Source organism: Ipomoea nil, unplaced genomic scaffold, assembly GCF_001879475.1.
Source record: "Ipomoea nil cultivar Tokyo-kokei standard unplaced genomic scaffold, Asagao_1.1 scaffold2742, whole genome shotgun sequence".
Taxonomy (NCBI): Eukaryota; Viridiplantae; Streptophyta; class Magnoliopsida; order Solanales; family Convolvulaceae; genus Ipomoea; species Ipomoea nil.
Genome location: NW_017619170.1, coordinates 820391 through 842500, shown reverse-complemented (window position 1 = coordinate 842500; position 22110 = coordinate 820391). Strand labels below are relative to the sequence as shown.

Below are 22110 nucleotides of genomic sequence, written 5' to 3'. Positions count from 1 at the left end.
GTAATGCACATTTGGCTTCCACCCCATTAAGCACAACAATCTCTCTAAACTTCTTAAGTCTGGCAGGAGAACTCCTCACCCATCTCACAACATCTCTAACTTTCTTAACAGAAGGACCTGCATATCTCAACCCATCCTGGACCACTAAGTTCAACACATGGGCTATGCACCTCATGTGCATATATTGAACCCTAACAGAAGACCCACCCCAAGACAGAAGTTTGTTCTTGAAAAACCCCAAAGCTGTGTCATTTGAAGAGGCATTATCAACAGTAACAGTGAAGACATTTTTAATCCCCCAATCAAGAAGACAACTCTCAAGGGCTTTGGCTATGTACTCTCCCTTATGAGAAGAAATTGGGACAAAGGAAATGATCTTTTTGTTTAGCTTCCACTGATCATCAATGAAATGTGCAGTAATGCACATGTAATTGATCCTTTGGACAGAGGTCCATGTATCAGTGGTCAAGCTGACCCTTTGGGTGCTCACCTTAAACAACTTTTTTAGGGTTATTCTCTCATCTAGGTAAATCTGATAAATGTCTCTAGAAATGGTCCACCTAGAAGGGATTTGAAACCTAGGACAAGCAACTAAAATGAATTTCCTAAAGCCATTTCCCTCAACAATCCTAAAGGGAAGTTCATCAACAATGATCATCTCACACAATGCCCTCCTAATAGCCTCTTGGTTGAAAACCCAAGTCCCCAAAACCCCCTCAGAAGCTTCTGTTCCAGAGGCATTAAAGGTGAGAAGAGACTGCCTTGTGTCCTTACAATGAGGATTTTTTAGGCAGGCCTTCATATGGTTTTTCAAAGAGGAAGTGCCATGCTTTTTACTTTCACATTTATAAATTTTGGCACAATAAAGGCATTTGCCCTCAACTACTGGTCCCTTAGTTTCACCTTCAGCAGGTGGAGCACAGATCTTTTCAAAATGATCCCATACTATAGATCTAGACTCCACCTATTTCCTCTTCTTTGTAGGAACAACAGGAGGAGAAGGCATAGGATTTGTCTGAGGATTTCTCTCAGTACCCTGAGCTTCTACTCCATGCTCCTCATCAGTTGAGGTTGGAGGGTGTCCAGTTGCACTGATGCTTTCCATCTATAAAGATGGGCATCAGTATCCACATTTTAGGGAGATTACAAATCATACAATCATATTAAAGCTTCCACCATACAATCATACATAGAAGTATTACATATTACACTTCCACATATTGAACAAAATCAGATATTCAGATAGTCACAGAGAACTGAGAGAACTGAGACCACATAAATTACATAATAAACAATTAAACATACAAAGATATCCAGAATCAGGCACATGGACATAGTAGTTTGTGTAATTATGTCATCATTTTTCCAGATTTAACAACTACCAATTAAGGGTCACACATCCATAAACTGATAGACATAATAACATATACAATTATACAAACAAATCCAGATTCAGGAACTCAGTCCAGATCATCATTATCTGGATTTGAGTTAAGGGCTTCCACCAATAAATGGAAATTCCCACACTGGAGATTTCACATTTTAGCCTTTAACTCGGGTTGTTAGATTACAAATTTGCATGACATAAAATCCCGATTTCACAAAATCAACACTTAGAAATCAGTTTGTAAAAGGCTTCCACCAACAAATAGCATAATATATGAATATATCACCAAATATTCAACACATACTCATTGTAAATGAAGATATATAAATTATAAAACTAGGGTTTACGATTTACTTGATTTCTCCCAAATAATCCCGGGAGAACAAGGGCTTCTAATCACCAGTTCACCAGTAATCACCACGGCTTCCACCACTTAGACTCTCAGAGACAGAGAGTAAGAGATTAGAGATTAGAGATTGCAACGCTTCGATTCTGAGAACCCTGAGATTAGACAATAGAGATTAAGAGATTACAGATTACAGAGTAAGACTGTAAGAGATTAGAGCTTAGAGAAATAGAGATTAAGAGATTAGAGATTTACCTTACGGATTTACAGAATCAGAGATGACTGATGCGTGCTGAGTCTTGAGTTCTTGACTCTTGAGAGAACTGAGACTCTGAGAGACTGAGAGTCTGAGAGAGTGAGACTCTGAGACTCTGAGAGAGTTGAGTCTAAGAGAGTGACTGAGTGAGAGTCTGAGACTCTGAGAGAGTGAGAGACTGAGAGAGTGAGAGAGACAGAGAGTTGAGAGTCGAGAGAATGAGAGATGCGATCTCAGTTCTCAGATCTCAAATCCTAGGTCAGCTGCGCGGATGAGAAAATGAAGACCAAATGGTGGAAGGCATGTATATATACATTGATGGAACGACGCCGTATTATACAAGGCCTTAGGGAACCCTAGGATAGTTCGGGTGGTCGGACGGGTCGGTTGGCAAAAATGTACACCCCATCCGAACCTTCTAAACCGACGCCGTATTGAATGGCGGATCGGGTAAGGAGATTCGGGTACGGGTATCCACTCCGATAGCCAAGTAGTGGGGCGGGTCGGACGGGTTGTTCGGGTTGGACGGGTTTTGCACAGCCCTAATTCCCTCCCACCGAACAATGTAATTGTAACCTTCACTGAATTACAACTCAATTACAACCAACCAAACGCCTTGTAAGTCTTATGTGATGTTTGGTTGGGAGGAATGAATTAGGAAGGAAATGAATTGCAATTTGGTGGTAAAAGAATAAGGTATGAATTCAAATTACATTGTTGGGTAAGAAGGAATATAATTATTTGGAATGAGGAGGAAAAATTGGTATAAAGACTAAAATGTCCCTTTGTAATAATAATAACTTTCAACAATGACATTTATGTCATTTTTGTTGTAAAATCTTATGTGGACATTATTCTGATTTTATATTGATGATAGGATTCTTTAGGAGTCCTAATACTGTAACAATCCTAAAGGTTATTATGATAGAGATTATATATATCATTGTAATGATGTACAAAGATGGTTGATGATAATAAGAAATACTCTTCTCTGTCTATTCTCTCTTCTGTCTTGCGTTGATATTTTGTTTAACACGTTATCCGCACTTTGCTCTATCTCATCCCACGAATCGCTCCATGTCCAATATCATCTCCATCTAAAATATTCGCAAGTTTCAGTACCGAAGCCATGAAGGATGTTTTGATCTGCAACCATGGAGTATTCATACTCCAGGATCAGAGTTGGAAGAGAATTTTTGCAAGAAAATTTCTCTGGCGAACCATGGCAGATGTCATAGCACCACCGGTAGTGCCGCAAAACAGTCTTCTCCGCCGCAACTCCATCTTCGTTTCTGTCGTCGCTACGACACAGCTCAGCCTCCACCACATCCGTGTGGTTGCTTCTTCTTCCTCCTCCTCGTATGCCACGACAAACTAGGTTTCGGAGCTTCAGATGATGACAAACTGCGGAACCTTGGAGGAAGAGGGACTCGAACTTGCCATACAAAAGATAAGTACTCTATATCTTTGGTACTTAAATAGACCATACATATATGTGCATATATTCTGCCATAGAACCACACATTGATATTTATGTTCACAAATATATTTTATAAAGCATGAGAATATGTACACATATGATTATGTGACAATTTATCAGTAATATGTATGGGCATGGATTTTTTTTTTTTCTTGGGCTTTGATTTTCTGGAAAAACATATTTGGTTCTCTCAATGACAATATTGTGAATGGCTTCTTTTCAATTGACATTGTTTTCACCTTCTTTGTGGCATACATGGATAAAACTACGTGGTTTCTTGTTGATGACATGTTGTTGTTTGAAGAGTTAGTGCTCTATTTCACATAAGTTGTTGGTTCACTTGGTTTTAACTCAATTGACATCTAAGCTATTTGTTGTTTTTTTTTTTCCTTAAAATTCTGATCGGCGCAATTTGAAAAATAAATTCGTGAAAAATACTTGTTGAACTCCTTTTGGCATGAAATTTTGTCGGGAGAACCTAGACTTGTGGTATTTGATGTATGTATAAAGATTTTGTTAACAATATGCTTTGGTTGTTCCAGAAAGTTGGCAGTGTGCTACCAGTTATTTTTTTGCCTGGCGCAGTGTTGGAAAAAATACTTCTAGACCTTGGATTGACTTGAAACTTTTTGTGTATAATCTAGACTTGAGGTACTTCTTATTTGGTAAATTTTGTGTCAAAATGGGTTACCGTTTTTCCCAGAAAATCCTGCAATCTAGATCAAAATTCTAAAAATTTTCTGCCGATTTCAGCTTGTATATCTTGCTATTTTGTGTTGTTTGGATGTTTGTATGAAACTATGAGATAAAATGAGAGCTTGCTTGGAAAAGAGCTGTTTTTTACTCTCCGAAATAGGAATGAATGGGCCCGGCATCGAACATGTGCTCGTAATTCTTCCAACGAACGATACTTCTCTCATTTTATTTTCTAATTTATGAATTACTAGAATGTCTCTTGTCATGTCATGTCTTGTGTGTACCAAATATAATACTCTTTATTTAAAATGGATGTGCATGAATCAATTGAGATTTTAGTGTCCAAGACATAAGGGACAATTATTTCACATATTGAATATGCTTCTCCTTATTTGAAAAAATTAAGCATATAATCTCTTGATTAGCCTCATATAAGAGAATTTGTTGTCTCTCTTGTTGGCAGTTAATTATTTGCTACACTGCAGGTGCCTCGAAAGCCTTTTAATTTTTTAATATGTGCGACTCCTAAGCACTAGTTGGAGTCGCGGAAAACTTTTCTATTTTTTTTTTTTTAATAATTGTATCCGTGGCACCCTATGGTTTTCTCAAACTATAGGTTGCCTAATAATCTCTTGAAGTAGATAAGGAATCGTTTAGACTCGGTAAGGATACCTTAACAGTTCTTTACTTCATTTGTCGTTGTAGCACCTTTTAGAACCAGAAGTTCCATAATTGCAACAGACATGATATTTGCGATAAAATTGCTAGCAACATATAGGGCTTCTTCTACAATGAAATATTGAAATAATGTTTAATATATATTCCGAGTTACAAAAGAGTTTGGCATTTATATGAGAAACAAATGTATGGTTTTGATAGACTGTTTGGATATGGGCTATTATATATTTGATCCCTGTGATGCCAAAATTCCAAACTGGTTAAACAATGAATTACCCTCAATATCCCAAATGAGGACAATAACACTTGAGTTGCACAAATGATATATGAGTATGTTAAAGAATATTTGACAAAGCATATATAGTGTCAAAATTCAACCAATACGAGCTCTAAAAGAGTCACAAAATTATTGTGCAAGATATTCACCCTAGTGATAGTCCAGAAGATTTGACTAATCCATTTCTACAATTTTGGATATATATTTTATGTGTGGGTTTGAAAATTGTCTTCTTGAGGAGGAGTATCATTTTACAATCCTGAAGATTGGGTCTTGAAGACTAACAGTTGTACTATTTTCCTTTTTGAAGATTAACAACTGTACTCTTTTTCTTAGTTAAGTTTTTTCCCACGGGATTTTTCCTTAAACATAACGTTTTTAATGATGCAGCTAATCTAAAACAAGAATACACATACATCATGCACTCTTTTCCTCAACTAGTTTTTACCCACTGGATTTTCTAGTGAGATTTTTAATGAGGCATTAGTATGATATAGTAATTTAAATGGGAAAAAGTTGCAAAATAATTGCTTAAGTAGACAACCCCAAAATCCTGAAGATTATGGATTATGACTTGAAGGCGTATGGTTGTACTTTTTTTCCCTTAACTAAGTTTTTTTCCCACTGGATTTTCTTAGTGTAAGGTTTTTAATGAGACAACTAATGTAACACATGGTTTGCCTACATATCATGTACTCTTTTTTCGACTAGGTTTTTTTCCATAGGGTTTTTCTAGCGAGTTTTTAATGAGGCATGATTATGGCAAAATAATGTCCAAGGGGAGTGTTGTAAAACCTTATGTGGACTTTATTCTGGTTTTATATTAATGATAAGATTCTTAATACTGTAGAAGTCCTAAAGGCTATTATGATAGAGATTATATATACCATTGTAATGATGTACAGAGATTGTGATGATAATAAGAAATATATTCTCTCTTCCTGTCTTGCGTTGATATTTTTGTTTAACAATTTTATCTATTTTTCCATTTTCCACAAACATTGATTTGCAATTCAACAAAATGAGGAAATTGCAATTCGGTCGACCAAACAATGTTATTGATGCTTTAACTGAATTACAATTACAACAAAACTACATCAAATAAATATATGCGGTAAAGAATTCGTTTTATTACTCAAGCATCAATATCAATTGATGATATTAAGGTGTTATTGTAAGAGTAATTAGAAAAGAGAACATGGGAGGGGAAAGTAAAAAAAAAAAATCAAAACTGATTTTTTATTTAAAAAAATAATATAAAAAGCATAGTCACTCTTGCAATGCACGCCCTCGTGTGAGCGGCTACTCTGCCGGTTAATGCTTCTCTGATATTTCTCTTTCCAACTCCTTGCATGTAGGTTTCTTTCATGGCTCTCTCTTGGCTCTCTCTTTCATGTAGGTTTCTTGTATAGCGTGAATGCTTCTGATGCTTTAATAAGTATATGATATGACTGATTTCAAAAGGCTGACTACAAGTAGCTGGTAGAGGAACACGCGACCTTGACAAGGCAATGCTAAACCAACTAGACTAGCTATGCCATCTGTCCACCACTCCACCCTATGTAAATGTTATACGGAGTATTTATTTACTCCTCATCCTGATGCTGTAAAATTGATTTTTACCCACGACACGACGTGGAGTGTTGGAAGACATTATTAGGGTTACCAAAGACCTGCCTTGTGCTCCGTCACGTCCATGATCCCACCGCCTCCGTTCAGGTGTTTCCACCATTATTCGTATTTAGTAGCGTTAATACTTCAATACAAGCTATTCTTGTGTATATTTTCTTTGCTATTACTAAAAATTTTCAGTTTTTTGTTTACTTCAGCTTCAATTTGATCTCCTTTAAAGCCCTTTGTTTAGAAATGCTCTAACCCTGAGACTGAGAGGTTGGCCCTAACCAGTTTCTATTTTCAGTTTTTTTTTTTTTTTTTTTTTTTTTTTTTTTTTTTTTTTTTTGGTTTCCTTCAGCTTCAGTTTGATATATTTGCTTCAATTCACTCTGTTTTATTCTTTTTCCATTTTGTATATATTTGCTTTGAGATGAATAGTTTGGGTTTTCATGTAGTAGTATTCATTGGATACGATAGTTTGCAGATAAAAAAATGTCACTGTCATTATTATTATTATATTATCAAATGGTTAACTTTCAAGGTTAAGTATCATATAAGGATATAGGCACAAGAGATAGTGGATTTGGGTGATGAAAAGAAAACTAAAACAAATATTGTAAATTATTCTTTTATAATTGGATTTTCTAATGTTGGTTTCTCTGTTTATTAGAAATGGAAATCTCAGGAAATAGCAAAAGGAGGGCCATGGATGATAGATTTATTAACTTGCCAACGGATGTTTTAAACTGCGTCCTAGATCACTTGCCTGCTCGAGATGCAGCAAGAACAAGTATTTTGTCTAGAAAATGGAGATACATATGGACTGGTCACCCGAATCTTGTACTTGATCCCCAGGATATAGTCACTGTCACCAAAAATGATTTTGTTGGAATAGGCAATCGAATTCTCTTACAGCATATTGGACCCATTCTAACTTTTCATGTCAACCTTTCAGATGTACACATGTCACAGTACCCAAACATTGATCCATGGATACTATACTTGTCAAGAAATGGATTGAGGCAACTTACAGTGAAGAATTCCAGTCGTGATCTCTATGCACTTCCCTCTTATGTATTCTTGTGTCAAGAACTTACTTATCTGAATCTGTCTAACTGTATTTTCAAACAACCATGTGGTACTATAAGAAGCTTTCAAAATCTTAAGGAGCTTTTTTTGACTCAAGTTGCTTTCAAGCCAGAGGTTTCTGCTTCTATCTTTGCTGCATCAAAGCTTAAAGCTTTGTGCTTAAAAAAGTGCAGTGGTATGGATCACTTGAACTTTGATGGCTGTTCGCCGTCACTTTCCTCCTTGGTACTTTACAAGAATCATGGGGTTAAACTGAGTTGTTTTATGAACTGCAAAAGTATTACATATGCATACCTTATATTGCCAATGGAAGTTAAATCTTTTGGCCCTGGTGAGAGGATCAATTTAGCAAGCTTGTTTAAATACTGGCCTCTAATTTCAAACCTTTTTCTGGATGGACACCATCTCAAGGTACAATCTCTTTTAAGATTTCAATTCTTATATATGGAAAAATGTATTTGGGTTGCATTATCATTTTTCTATGTGCTGGTAAGCTTTTGGCTGCAGGCTCTATTATGAGTGCACTTCCACTTAAAATCAACTACTTGAGGGATCTTACACTCTGTCTAATTAACTTTACCGATCTGATACAAATCTCCAGCATCCTTTCCTTGCTTCACAGCTCTCCTAGGGTGCATAGCCTTGAAATTTGGATGAATGTGAGAAACTAATGGTCTACTTACATTTATTTATTTATTTCTACCATACTCTCACTGTTGTTGTTTGAACTTATTTCAGTTTTGTTGTATGTATAGATTCCAATGGTGACTGCAGACAACAACCTCGTTTTACAGTATTTGCAAGAACGTAGCTGCATGAGTGAGGATATTAACAGTTTGCGGGATTTGAAGATGAAATATTTCCAGGGGTCAAGAGCTCAAATGCTTTTTGTAAAGCTAATACTTGCGTGCTGCCCGGCCTTAGAAAGGGTTTGTTTTGAGGACAAGAAAATAGAGGCATCGGAGGTCCTTAATATTTTGAAAGAGTTAGTAGTATTCCCTCGAGCTTCAAGGAAAGCACAAATTATCTTCTGAACTTGTGACTAAAGTTATGTGGTTAAAGTTTTCAGTTTTGCAGTTTGTAATTATGTTGGATTAGTACCATCCTATATATGAAGTTCCTTATGTTCTTCAAAGAATACTTTTATGGACTTCCTAGCTTTCCCTTTCAGTACACTACATTGTCTTCCGCTGAATATCCTTATTTTCTTCAAAATGAATAAGAACATCCACAATAATTTAAAATTTTTGTGATTTTTTAGGTCTCACGTAGGAGTGAGAAGAGGGAGAAAAAAAGGAGAAAATGAAAAACTAAAAAAAAAAAGAAGAATCTTGACATATTTGTTTTTAAAGAAACAATAAGTCTTTCTTATGATCTTGTTCTCCTAGATGTTAATTAAAGATATATTATTTTCTCTTACTCAAGTAGATATCTCTCGTGTTTATTGCATTGCGAATAGGGTTGTCCATAGTCTAATTAGGGAAGCTTGTTCTATTTCTGTATGTCGAGAATGAGTTACAATCCCTCCTGTTATTGTCAACGACTTGTACTTTGATTTGAATTAAGAGTAAATACCTAAAATGGTCCCTCGACTATAGCTAAATTCATAAATTGGTCATCGACTTTCAATTTCAACCAATTAAGTCTTTAACTTTGCAATTTTGACACGATTTGGTCCTTCATCTATTTGACAATTTGTTGACCGTAATCGACGATCTCCAGAAGAACCTTCAGCTTTCATCGGAGCACGTGGAGGCCTCCAGGATGACGTTGCACCGGTTCGGAAACACGTTGTCTTCTTCCCTCTGGTACGAACTCAACTACATTGAATCCAAAGGGAGGATGAAGAAAGGCGACCGGATTTGGTAGATTGCTTTCGGCAGTGGATTCAAATGTAACAGTGTAGTCTGGAAATGCAACCGGAACCTTAAAAACCCGACGATGGACCATGAAATTATATATATATCCTCAAAAATCACAGTCAACAAACGGTCAAATAGACAGAGGACCAAATTGTGTTAAAATTGCAAAGTTAAGGACTTAATTGGTTGAAATTGAAAGTCGAGGACCAATTTGTGAATTTAGCTATAGTCGAGGGACCATTTCGAGTATTTACTCTTGAATTAATGAAGTTATGTTTTTCTCAAAAAAAAAAAAAAAAAAAAGAAAAGGCAGAAGTGTCAAATAGGTCCATCTACTATTTCGAAGTGTTCATTTCACCCCACCATCTAAAATATATGCTAATCAAGCACACTTACCTTCCAAATTTGTTCACAGCTCCTAGCTTGAATTAAGCCATAAACTCACAACACCAAATGCAAAAATCCCAGCTAAAATCAACAGATTTCTCAAATTTTGAGACACTCCCAGATTATTTATAAAAAAAAAAAAAACAAATTTAAAAAAAAAAAAAACAGAAATATTCTCAGATTTCAACGAAAATTGGGGAGATGTCAGTTAAAAGAGTAGAGGTTGTGGAAATACGCAGGATTTACTGGCACGAAAAATTCCTTCACCAGCAGTGTTCGCGTAGAAATCGAGCTCTGCGGCGGCAGACACGGAGCTGGCAGCGCAGGTTGAGGGTACGCCAGAACTTCGCGGTACTGCGGCGGTGACGAATGGTAAGGGTAGTAGAATTGCACCGAAGCTAAAGGGTAAGTGTACGGATTCCTCGGGAAGGATTCTTGAGCTCTGGGATTTTGCCAATCGTTTTTCATTCCTAATTCAGATTTTGCTCTGGGAAGAATTCTTGAGCTCAGGTTAGGGAAAAATGAAGTGTTTAATTCCTAATTCAAATTTTGCCAATAGTTTTTCATTTTTTTTTGTTATTTTTATGCCACGTAAACAATGCCACCTAAGCGTAACTGGGCTACTTCATTGCAAACAGGTGAGTAACCTGCAAAAAAGTTTAATCGAACAAATTTGGAAGGTAAGTGTGTCTGTTTTAGCATATATTTTAGATGGTGGGGTGAATTGAACACTTCGAAGTAGTAGATGGGTCTATTTGACACTTCTGCCAAAAAAAAAAAAAAAAGAAACAATAAATCTTTTAGTCATAGCTGTCAGTTGGCTGTTACTCTGACACGCTCGCTTAGGACGCAAAGTACGCTTCACTTGTTCTCTGCTAAATGATACAGATACCCTAATAATTACTTCACTTGTTCTTTGCTAAATGATCTGGATATCCTAATAATTACTTAACTTGTTCTTTGCTAAATGATCTGGATATCCTAATAATTACTTAACTTGTTCTTTGCTAAATGATCTGGATATCCTAATAATTACTTAACTTGTTTTCTGCTAAATGATCCAGATATCTTAATAATTACTCTTATACTGATATTCGCTGTTGTCTTTTTAGCCGGCACTCGGGTCTTTTTAGAAATAAATGTAATGTTTAATGACTCAATTTTAATCCTTTATTACATAACTAGTGTTTTCCCTGTGAGATGCACATAATAAATTATAGAGTAAATACCCAAAATAGTCCCTCGACTATAGCTAAATTCACAAATTGGTCATCGACTTTCAATTTCAACCAATTAAGTCCTTAACTTTGCAATTTTGACACGATTTGGTCCTCCATCTATTTGACCGTTTGTTGACCGCGATATTTGAGGATATATATGTAGTTTCACGTGCAAAGCTCAAGAGAACGCTTTTGGAGGTGACATCGTTGTTTCGGAGGTGGAAGTGCTTCTCCGCTTGCTACTTGGGGATCACGAGCCGGTTCAGCTTAGGGAACGTACGCTCTTGGAGGTGACAGCGCCGTTTCGGATGGGGGAAGTGCTTCTCTGCTTGTTGCTTGGGGATCCCGAGCCGGTTCAGCTTGCCTACATCGCTTGGACTCACGGCTTTCTCGAAGAGCCACTCCAGGGACTTCGGCGATCTATCTATCAAAAGCTATAATCTCTCCGGCATGGGGTGCAGCACCGACAGTGGATTCAAATGTAACAGTGCGGTCTAGAAATGCAACCGGAACCTTAAGAAACCAATGATGGACCATGAAATTACATATATATCCTAAAAAAGCGCAGTCAACAAACGGTTAAATAGACAAAAGGACCAAATTGTGTTAAAATTGCAAAGTTAAGGACTTAATTGGTTGAAATTAAAAATTGAGGACCAATTTGTGAATTTAGCTATAGTCGAGGGACCATTTGGAGTATTTACTCTAAATTATATTATTATGAATTTAAATAAAAAATTTAAAAATAAAAGGCTAAAGTGTCATCCCGCACCATGAACCATAAGCGATTCTTCATGCCGCACCCTCATCTTTCATAAGTGTTGTTTCGAGCCACGAACCATTAAATTTTGTTCGACTAGACTTTTTTACAAGTTTTCTTGTTTCATTGATGACATGGCTCCGGTAATGCGCTGACATGGACTTATTTGTAAAAAAGTCTAGCCGAAAAAAATTTAATGGTTCGTGGCTCGAAACAGCACTTATGAAAGGCCAGGGTGCGGCATGAAGAATCGCTTATGATTCATGGTGCGGGATGACACTTTAGTCAAAATAAAATAATATTAAATAATACAATATAATAAGGGAAAATTGTACTTTTTGTCGCTAAGTTATAGGGTAATTGTAGAATTCGTCCTTAAGTGTTGGTAATACTCACTTTTCGTCTCTGAGTTATAAGGTAATTGTAGGATCTGTCCCTAAGTGCTGGTCATACTCATTTTTAGTCTCTAAGTTATCATTGATGTTGCACTTTTTGTCCCTTTAATAATAAAACATTCACTACTACAGAACATAGCTATTACGATGGTTTTTTTTTTTTTTTTTTTACACATACACGGCGGTTTTTGAAGTGTCGCGCGTGTAAATGACCGTCGTTGTAACTTGTAAATATACACTTTCTACGGTGATTTTGGAAACCAACAAACCACCGTGTATGTTAACTATATACGGCGGTTAAACAACCGTCATCTGTCAACTATATACGAAGGTTATTTAAACAACTGCCGTATATTAAGTGATAGAGTATAACGCAATATATTAGACGGCGATTATTTAAAAAACCGTCGTCTATTAAGTGACGTAAAAAAATTAATTAAGGTATATGCGACGGTTATTTAAAATATCGTCGTCTATTAAATGACGTAGTATAACAAAATATAGTAGACGGTGGTTATTTAAAAAACCTCATTCTATTAACTGGCGTAGTATACCATTTATGTAATAGTGATTAGGGACGGAATTTGAAATTTTAGTATAATTCAGGGATGAAAAGTGCAATGATAATGATAACTTAGGGGGAAAAGTGAGCATGACAAAAATTCAGGGATGAATTCTACAATTACCCTATAACTCAGGGACGAAAAGTGCAACGCCAATGATAACTTAGCGACGAAAAGTGAGTCTGACCAATACTCAGGGACGAATTCTACAATTATCCTATAACTTACGGACGAAAAGTACAATTTTCCTATATAATAATATAGTTAGATTTTCATATATTTGGCAGGGTATCTACATTCATAAGATTAATATAGTGTTTAATATTGTACATATTTAGAAATATTTATAAATGAAAATTACATAATTAAATTGATTATTCCTAATTGCATTTCATATATATTATAATTTCAATAAAATGAATAATAATTAAGGGAATTATATTATAAAAAAACAAAAGATGTAAATTATAAATTCTATATGACTAGATTTAGATCATAATTGGATGTATTTCCATATAATATTTATATTGAGAAAATGATGTGTTTGGTCCCTGAGTTATAACCGTAGTGACGACTCAGTCCATGTGTTATTACCGTATCCATTTTTAGTCCCTCGGTTATGAGAGAAGTGACGAGTTTGGTCCCTGGCGCTAGTGGTGTGTAGACAAAGTCAATACCTCTTAATAAAACTTGTATGTAATATAACTTGTCCCCCCCCCCCCCTCAACAAAAACCCTAAGGTGCTTATGTAATCAACGAAGACTATACTCCCGTTTTTTTCTGAAAAATCAAATTTCAATATTTCAATTCTATTTATAAAGAAACAACTTAAATTATAATTCTTTTACAAATATAAAAATTTACTTCATAACGTGGACAAACTTGTTATCTTTTCCCTCGATCAGCATAACACCATGACATTTTGATGGGTAATAAATAATCACATTTACATCAAAAATTGTCCCCAAATTTGACAAAAGATGAAGTACCATGTACAACTAAGAGATGGTATCCTATAATTAATGGCTAAATTAGTTCATCAATCCAGAGAATATTGATATTTATTTAAAAATATAAAATAGAGAAACAACTTACCTGTGAATTTCGTAGCTTCGAAGTGGACGAATTTGAGATTTCAAAGTTTGGAGAAGAAAAAGACATTCGATTGTAGGTATAAGAAGAAAAGAATGACTGTTGCGCCTATATTGTAATTTGGAATTTCTATTTTACCCCTATATTATTAAATTATTTTTAAGTTTCCCGTTAGCTACAAACAGAATATTAACGCATGCTCGGGCGTTATTCTAGGTTTAGGGTTGTCGTCGAGGCTTGATATGATTGAGTTCTTGAGGTTCTTGGTGATCTTGAGTTACTGTGCATTTATTCTTGATTCGTGGCATGATTAGTGCTTGTAATTGAGATTTAATTGTGTTGGTGTCATGACTTAATTCTTGTGGTTTAAGCCCATATTGTTGTTGTTGCGTATTGGGATGTATTTGGACTTGATTTTGGGTTTAACGGATGAATTTCCGAAAGGGAAAATGCCGGATTACTATCGTACCAGTGGGGGGGTCGGTGGGGTGACGAACCCCCACCTGACCACCCGCCAGTACACGCCATGTACCAGCAGGCAGCCGGCGGGTGGCTGACTACCCACCGTGAACCCGTTGGTACATAGCCGCCCACTGGCAGGTGGTTAACCACCCGCTGTACATCCGTTGGTATGGGGCGACGTGTTGTGATGTTTACCCCGTTTGTTGTTTCCCCGTGTCCCGTTGTGCCCCGTTTGATGTTTATGAGTCTCGTTGAATAATTCGGGTACCGTTTTAGGAGTTGTGAGTCGTGGTCATTGCATGTGGGTTAAGTTAGTATCCCGTTGGTCTAGGATGAGATTCGTATGACCTCGTGTGTGCCTTGTGGTTGTCTCGTTACCTTGGGAAGTATAGTTTAGGCTGTGTATTGGAGTTGTGTGTGTATGTTGATGTCATTTGTTGATTGTTGTGCCCTTCCCTTTCATTACCCCTTGCTATGTGTTGATGTGTATTGATTGTTGTGGTTATTGAGCGATGGCCACTGTATTGTGTGCATGTTGACTGATTAATTGTACCTGGTGAGAAAGGGATGTGATTGGTGGAAAAGAATTATTGGAGTTTGGCACATCGAGTGCCCGGTTATTGTGCTAAAGGCACAGACCATTAGGTTATCGTGCTGAAGGCACGGACCACCTTGACTTGCTTGCTAAAGGCATGGGTCAAGTTATAAGCGCTGCGGTGCCATGTCAGAGCTATATGCGCTGACCCCTTGGTAGTGGTGCTAGAGGCACGGATCATGTGAATGGCACTGCGGTGCTATCAAATCGGTGGTATGTTGGAGATATGTTGGAGGGGAGCCATGAAGTGCTCCGGAGGGATAAGGGGGGTGGCGTTATAAGGGTGGCTTGGAGGTACAGGTTGAAACTGATATAAGGATGGAGAAGAGTAAATGTTGGAACTTGGCCTAATTAAGGCTGGATTGTGATACCATTGTTGTTGTTGCCTTTGCTTGTCGTTGTGCCTTATTGTTATGGCTGGATTGTGATACCATTGTTGTTGTTGCCTTTGCTTGTCGTTGTGCCTTATTGTTATGATTGGTTGTTATTGCTAAGCTTTGTGGTTATCTTATCTTGCTAGTTGAGACGCATGCTAGTATCTTTATGATGATTCGTAATGCTAAACCTGTTGTTGTGTCTGGAGTCTTGATCTTGGTTTTAAAGCTAGAGTTGTTTAGGGTTATATATGTATTCCAGTCTCAAAATGGTTTCTTATATCTACATATATTGTACTTAACGCGTGGGAGTGAGTTACCAGCATTATTCGCTGACGGTTGTTATACCGTATGTTTTTCAGGTGCATATCAGTAGCTCCAGAGTGCGCTAGATGGATACGAGGACCTAGCTCAGATAGTTTAATATTAATTAGATAGCCTATGAGCCTTGGCTTGTATCATGAATACCAATTACAGTTTATGCTTGTTCAGTTAGTTTAACATGTGCATCTAGGTTCTCAAACCTAGACGTGGCATAGCACCCCGATACTTATGTTGTCTGTTCCGTTTATTTTGGATGGATAATATAATGATAGATTCGCCTTTATTTTATAGGATTTAAATGTTTTAAAAATTAGGGGTGTTACAAGAACACATTGTTAAGAGCGTAGGATGTGGTAGCCTATTCTTGGATGTGTACCACAAAACAGCTGTACCAACTCAAAATTTAATTTTATAAATCCAATTTTAAGAAATTCCAAAATAGCCATTTTCACTCCATTAAAATTTTTTGCGATCAATTGGTGTTGGAAGAAATTATTATAGTCACATTTTAAATTAATTCGACACCAAAACTTATTTTATTCCAAAATCTTAAATTTTCGGGTACTTCGCGTACCAAGTTTTAAATCGAGAAATCAATCTGAGTGAAACCGGGAAAATTCAAAAAGACTTTAAACAAGGGTTCATCTAGAAAACCTTTTGAGAAAATTTGTAACACCCCGAAATTTTAAAACTTTTCAATCTTATAATATGAAAGCAATTCTATTAATTAAATCCCAAATGGAGTATTCTAAACATAAGGTCTGGGGTGTTATGCCACATCTGAGCTGGAGAACTCAGATGCACAGGCTATTCTAACTAACTATCCTTTAAACATTGTCATTACATCATCAAGGCGCGCAGGCCGAAAGGAAAGACTAACTATCTAAGTCGAGGTCCTCTAGCGCGCTCCGGTAGCTAATCATCTGTGCCTGAAAGCCAAATATATCTGTTCAGCGAATGATGCTGGTAACCCACTCCAACGCGTTGAAATACAATATAAGTATATATATATATATATATATATATATATATATATATATATATATATATATATATATATATATACGAAAACCATTTTGAAGCAGGAAGGTATATACTTAGGAGACTCTAGCTTTAAAAACCAGGAATAAACTCGACAAATAGAGATAAGCATATTCAACAGTTATAATCAAGCATATAAAGACACTAGCATATATCCCAGGGTCACAGATTCACTTCACATCGTTCATATCGTCATTCAATTCATATCTTATCACATAAGCACACTTTGGTGGCGCCACAGGACCAATCGCATGCCCATACATGAGGGTCAGCACATATAGCGCTAACACGGCCCCGCAGCACCCTGCCTCGTATCGCAAAATGAAGGGGTCGATCACAACCGACCGATGAACCGCAGCTCATCAAACGTTTGATCGCAACCAAACAGGGGACCGCAGCCCGTAAGTGAACCTCTGACCGCAACCAGGAATATGAACCGCAGCTCATGTAAAACGTTTGATGGCAACCAAACGGTGGACCGCATCCCAAAAGTGTATTTCTGACCGCAGCCAGCTTCTGAACCGCAGCTCAGGTATAACCAATTTGATCCCAACCAAATTGGGGTATCATGCACACATAACACGTAGCAAGCACATGCAACCCATATTAACATATTGGGAAAGGGGAGAAAACGTATAATGAAACCTATGCATGGTCATCCACATACTAGGAATAATCCTAAGGGGTTCATACTTCTTTCGCCTAGGCCAACGGGATACCAATTCAACTAGCATGTGATACACAAGACTCTTTTATCCTACGAACGGTACCCGAAACATCAAACTAGATTCAGGCATGATAAACGGAGTCTGTTGGGACACCACGAGGGTCGGGGAAACATCAAATGGGGAAAACCACCATCCCGAAGTGGGAAAACCAGCGGGTGGCCGGCGGGTGGATGACCACCCGCCGGCGGCGAGAAACCAGGCAGCGGGTGCCCGGTGGGCAATCGCCTGCCCGCCGGCTGCCCGCGACGCTCGAATGGGGCAGCGGGTTCCCCTACCCCCACCTACCCCCCACTGACTCTTTTTCAATTCTTGGGTCCCGGGATCTTTCGTGGAACCCGAAACCATGTTCCGACACTTTTAAACACAAACGACGATACCACGTAATCAAATAATGGATCAAAACAAAGAATCATATTGAACATATCCTAGCATGACTTCCAAACATAATTGACACCCGAACATGTGAAATCCCACCCAAATATATACCAAGAACATCACAATATAAAATTCCCCAATTTAACCTAGGGCTCTAATCCCATTCAAATCATCGAGATCATTGTTCATCTTTAATATCAAGATTTATCAAGAACATCACACAATCATCAAGATCCTCTTATCATCATCAAGATCATCAAGATCACACATAAAATCATCTCATCAATCATCAAGATCATATCACAATCATCATAGAAGATTTCATCAAGAGATAAGCATATAGAAGGAGCCAAAGAAGAAGATTATAGCAAGGAAAATAGGTTTTGTTGAGACATGGGTTACCTCTTAGCCTTAATTAATCCTCCCTTGGCTATTAAGGTTTTTCTCTAAGATTTCCATCCGATTGATCTCCCTAGGCTTGGTGGTGGGGAATCTCCCGGGAATATTTTCGTGTAATATAACTATGGGTGGTAAGGGTTCTAATTGCTTTCTAATCCCCTATTTATAGAATCAGGAATCCTAATCCTAATCTGAATAATAAAGCCCTACTTTCTTTATTCCTAATAGATATATAGGTCTAGGATTCCTAATTGGAATCTGACAAGTAAAATGTTTACTCTCTTTATTCCTAATAGGCTTAGGACTCTAGTTTAGGCAAGGGTCCACAATCCATGGTGGACCACATTAATTAATTAAAGGGAATCCTAACCAAATTAAATCCTTTTTAATTATTATTAACGGAATTAATTAAATAATTAATTGGGATTGAAGGCTGTAACACGGGGTGTTACACTCTCCCCCCCTTACAGGAAGCTTCGTCCTCGAAGATTTAGAAATCATCACGGGGGTAACGAGTCAAAACTAGTACGGTGGTCATATAGAGAAAGTGTTCTACGGGGAAAATATATAATTATATATCTATGAATGCTAAGTTTTTGGGAACGATTGGGTAAAAAAGATAAAGAGAGTGGACGGTTCGGGTTTCAACGTACGGACAAGGTAATTTGGGAAGTGGGATCAAGGTTTTCAAAGTTGCAATTTGAGGAGATAAGGTTGCCACCTTGTATGTATCATTTGAAATAAGGAGTCAAGAATGAGGTTTGGAACGGTAGAGTGAATTTCCCAATGAAAGGGTATTAGATAGACAAGGGAAGGAAAGGAGTTTGGCTAGAATAGGGTTAGGGATCCTCGACTTCGAGCGATTATTCCTGTTTGAGACTTGATTATGACGTAAGGACGAACTGACGATCCTTTTTTCTTTAGTTTTGGCTCTGTTTGACTCTAAGATTTCCGTTGATCTTTTCTTTCCATGCTAAAGTCTCACCCATTCTTACCGATTTTGAAGGAATTCTTGTGATGAATCCCGTGCATACTCTTCCAAAATGCCCAAAAAGTCTTGACCTAGTCGGTTAGCATCGTAGAGTCCAACTACAACTTCCATGTGTAATGCAATTGGTTGTGTCTTTTCGAAGGCGTCTTGCGGGTCAAGGTCCTTTACCAAGGTCACCACTTTTAGGCAACCCATGATTCCTTACACGAGACTTGCGTTCATCAATCGAGGCACACAAGTGCGCAATGGATCAATAAAACGAGAGGTCAAGAAATCATCATATCTTACCAGTGGGCACGAGGTGGGCGGTCGACCACCTGCCAAGGTCCTGTCAGGGTCCTGTCAAGGTCCCGTTGGGGACCCGCTGGAACGCAATTGTGAAGAGGGAATCTCTTCGGGTAAAGTCCCAAAAACGCACAAATTCAAGTCCAAACACTTCCATGCTCATATGAACAACAAAAGGGTCTTGAATACATAGAATGACTCATCGAACAACGTTATTGAATCCTAAGCACGAGTTCTGGATGAGTCAACACTCTCGCATGTCCTTCATTGTTGCTTAGTAGGTCGGGTCTGGTTTCCAATTAGCAACCTCGTAACCTTCATAGGGTAGTCGGTTGTAAACCAACTTTGTCTTTTCCTTGCCTTTATTAATGGCAAGCCCTCTTGGTTTTTCCTTGAAGTTCGGCTTGTCACCCGGTCCCTGTTTAATCCTTTAGTGACCAAATTCTTAGTGATGCCTTTCCCTTCCTTGGGATGCATTTGGTTGAATGCTCTCGACGTCGCATGGCGTTTGGCGATTTTGTGTGTCACATGTACTTCTTACGGTGCCTTAAAGCCATCAAGGTCCTTATTCCAAAGTAAGACCTTTATTGCAGGGAAGCTTAGTGCACGACACTTGGTACGCCGAGTCCTTTTCAACAACTATCCTAACACTAACCTAATAAGCATCAACCCTCATGCCACTTTAGACGAAGCAAGGGGTTTACACCACTTGTGGGGTTTTAGCAATCGTTCGAAAGAGAGGGATACAGGTTTAGAGCAATGACAATGATTCCAAGCTTATAACGATTTAAGGTTTCCAAGGATAAATTAGGTACAACAAAGAGTGAGTAAAGGCATAATGAGTGTTTAATTGCTTTCAAGGATAATCAAGGGTTCGAGGCAAGGGTTTCAACAATTAAGAATATCGAGAGGCTGAGATTCGAGGGTGAATGATATTTTAGGCTTAGGTAAAGGGTTCACAAGTCAATTGCGGGAGGCCATGGACCTAGAGTTCAATGCACTCCTTCAAAACAATACTTATCGCCTTGGGTGTTTCGCACCAAGCGCACAACCAATGGTTTGGCGGAGCGCTACAAGGCTCGCCTAGTAGCTAAAGGCTTCAACCAAGTTGCAGGCGAGGACTTCTTCAACACCTTCAGTCCCGTTGTCAAACCAACAATAGTCCGGATGCTCTTTTCCTTGGCAGTATCGAATAGTTGGACTTTGCGCCAACTAGACGTTCACAACGCCTTTCTCAATAGACACTTAGCTGAAACAACCCACGGGTTATGAAGACCCGACTCATCCCGGGCATGTGTGCCGTCTTTAGCCCTCTCTATACGGTCTCAAACAGGCCCCACGGGCTTGGTTCAAGAGACTTCACCATTTCTTACTGTCTGCAGGTTTCTCGGCATCCAAAACAGATGTCTCACTGTTTCACTACACAGCCGGTGAGTCCCGGGTGTTCCTACTTGTCTACGTCGACGACACCATTATGGTGGGGAATGATACCGCTCTAGTTAGTTCTTTACTCCAGCGCTTGGCTTCTACTTTCAAAATCCGAGACCTAGGCAAATCAAGGTTCTTCTTGGGTATTGAAACAATTGTTGTCACTAATGGTCTGATCCTCTCACAGCGCCGCTACATGACTGACTTACTGAACCGATCAGGGATGATAGACTGTAAACCCCTAGCTACACCAGCTGCTGTAACTCAAGCGGTCACACCTTCGGTACAACCATGTGAAAAACCGACACAGTATCGCCGGATAGTGGGCGCCTTACAATATCTCACTATCACACGGTCGGACCTTTCTTTTGCGGTCAATCGTCTGTGTCAGTTTATGCATTCACCAACTGTTATCACTGGAGTCTGGTAAAACGTGTCCTGCGGTACATCAAAGGCACACTAGACTATGGATTATGACTCTCAGCATCTCCATTTGCTGCCTCATGCCTATTCGGATTTTGACTGGGCTGGGTGTCCGATAGACAGAAAAAGTACAAGTGGTTATGCCGTTTTTTTGGGCTCAAATCTTATTTCCTAGTTCTCACGGAAGCAACGCACTTTGGCTCGCTCATCCACCGAAGCTGAATATAAAGCACTAGTCGATGTCTCAGCAGAGGTAACGTGGGTCGTCTCGTTGCTACGAGAACTTGGTTTACACACTGGTCAGCCGTCAACCCTGTGGTGCGGTCTCGTTGCTACGAGAACTTGGTTTACACACTAGTCAGACGTCGACCCTGTGGTGTGATAATCTCGGAGCCAATCCGGTGTTTCTTGCCAGGACTAAACAAGTCGAAATCGACTACCATTTCGTTCGCGACAACGTCACTTCAGAGGACTTCGTCGTCAACTTTACTTTGGTGTCCACCAAAGATCAGCTCGCTATAGTATAAGTTATTATTATTTATGTGGTAGAGGATTAGTAAATTATAGCGTACTCCTATATGAT

General features: G+C 38.3%; 1 protein-coding gene and 1 long non-coding RNA gene across 4 annotated transcripts in view; both read left to right on the top strand.

Annotated features, from left to right (window-relative positions):
- Positions 1-21247, top strand: part of LOC109156582 — a 22730-nt gene extending 1483 nt beyond the window's left edge. Inside the window, exons 2-4 of the long non-coding RNA XR_002050055.1 lie at positions 1066-1070; positions 12376-12461; positions 21237-21247. This is a non-coding gene — a long non-coding RNA (uncharacterized LOC109156582). The remainder of the gene's footprint in view (positions 1-1065; positions 1071-12375; positions 12462-21236) is intronic.
- Positions 4646-8892, top strand: LOC109156581 (F-box/FBD/LRR-repeat protein At1g13570-like). Of its 3 annotated transcripts, none has more exons than XM_019304433.1 (4): positions 4646-4650; positions 7405-8234; positions 8318-8482; positions 8579-8892. In XM_019304433.1, exons 2-4 carry the CDS (start codon positions 7407-7409, stop codon positions 8855-8857), a joined length of 1272 nt encoding a protein of 423 aa, XP_019159978.1. In that variant the 5' UTR covers positions 4646-4650; positions 7405-7406; the 3' UTR covers positions 8858-8892. The 3 variants fall into 3 exon arrangements, with proteins under 3 accessions (XP_019159978.1, XP_019159977.1, XP_019159979.1); XM_019304432.1 differs by lacking the exon at positions 4646-4650 and adding an exon at positions 6825-6839; XM_019304434.1 differs by lacking the exon at positions 4646-4650 and adding an exon at positions 6825-6839 and having other exon boundaries at positions 8562-8687.
- Positions 21248-22110: the final 863 nt, after the last annotated feature.

Bases quoted from the DNA above. Each gene is read 5' to 3' on its own strand.
- LOC109156581 (XM_019304433.1), top strand. From the start codon at position 7,407: ATGGAAATCTCAGGAAATAGCAAAAGGAGGGCCATGGATGATAGATTT. The intron at 8,235-8,317 runs GTACAATCTCTT...TGTGCTGGTAAG, and splicing joins TGGATGGACACCATCTCAAG to CTTTTGGCTGCAGGCTCTAT. The intron at 8,483-8,578 runs GTGAGAAACTAA...TTGTATGTATAG, and splicing joins GCCTTGAAATTTGGATGAAT to ATTCCAATGGTGACTGCAGA.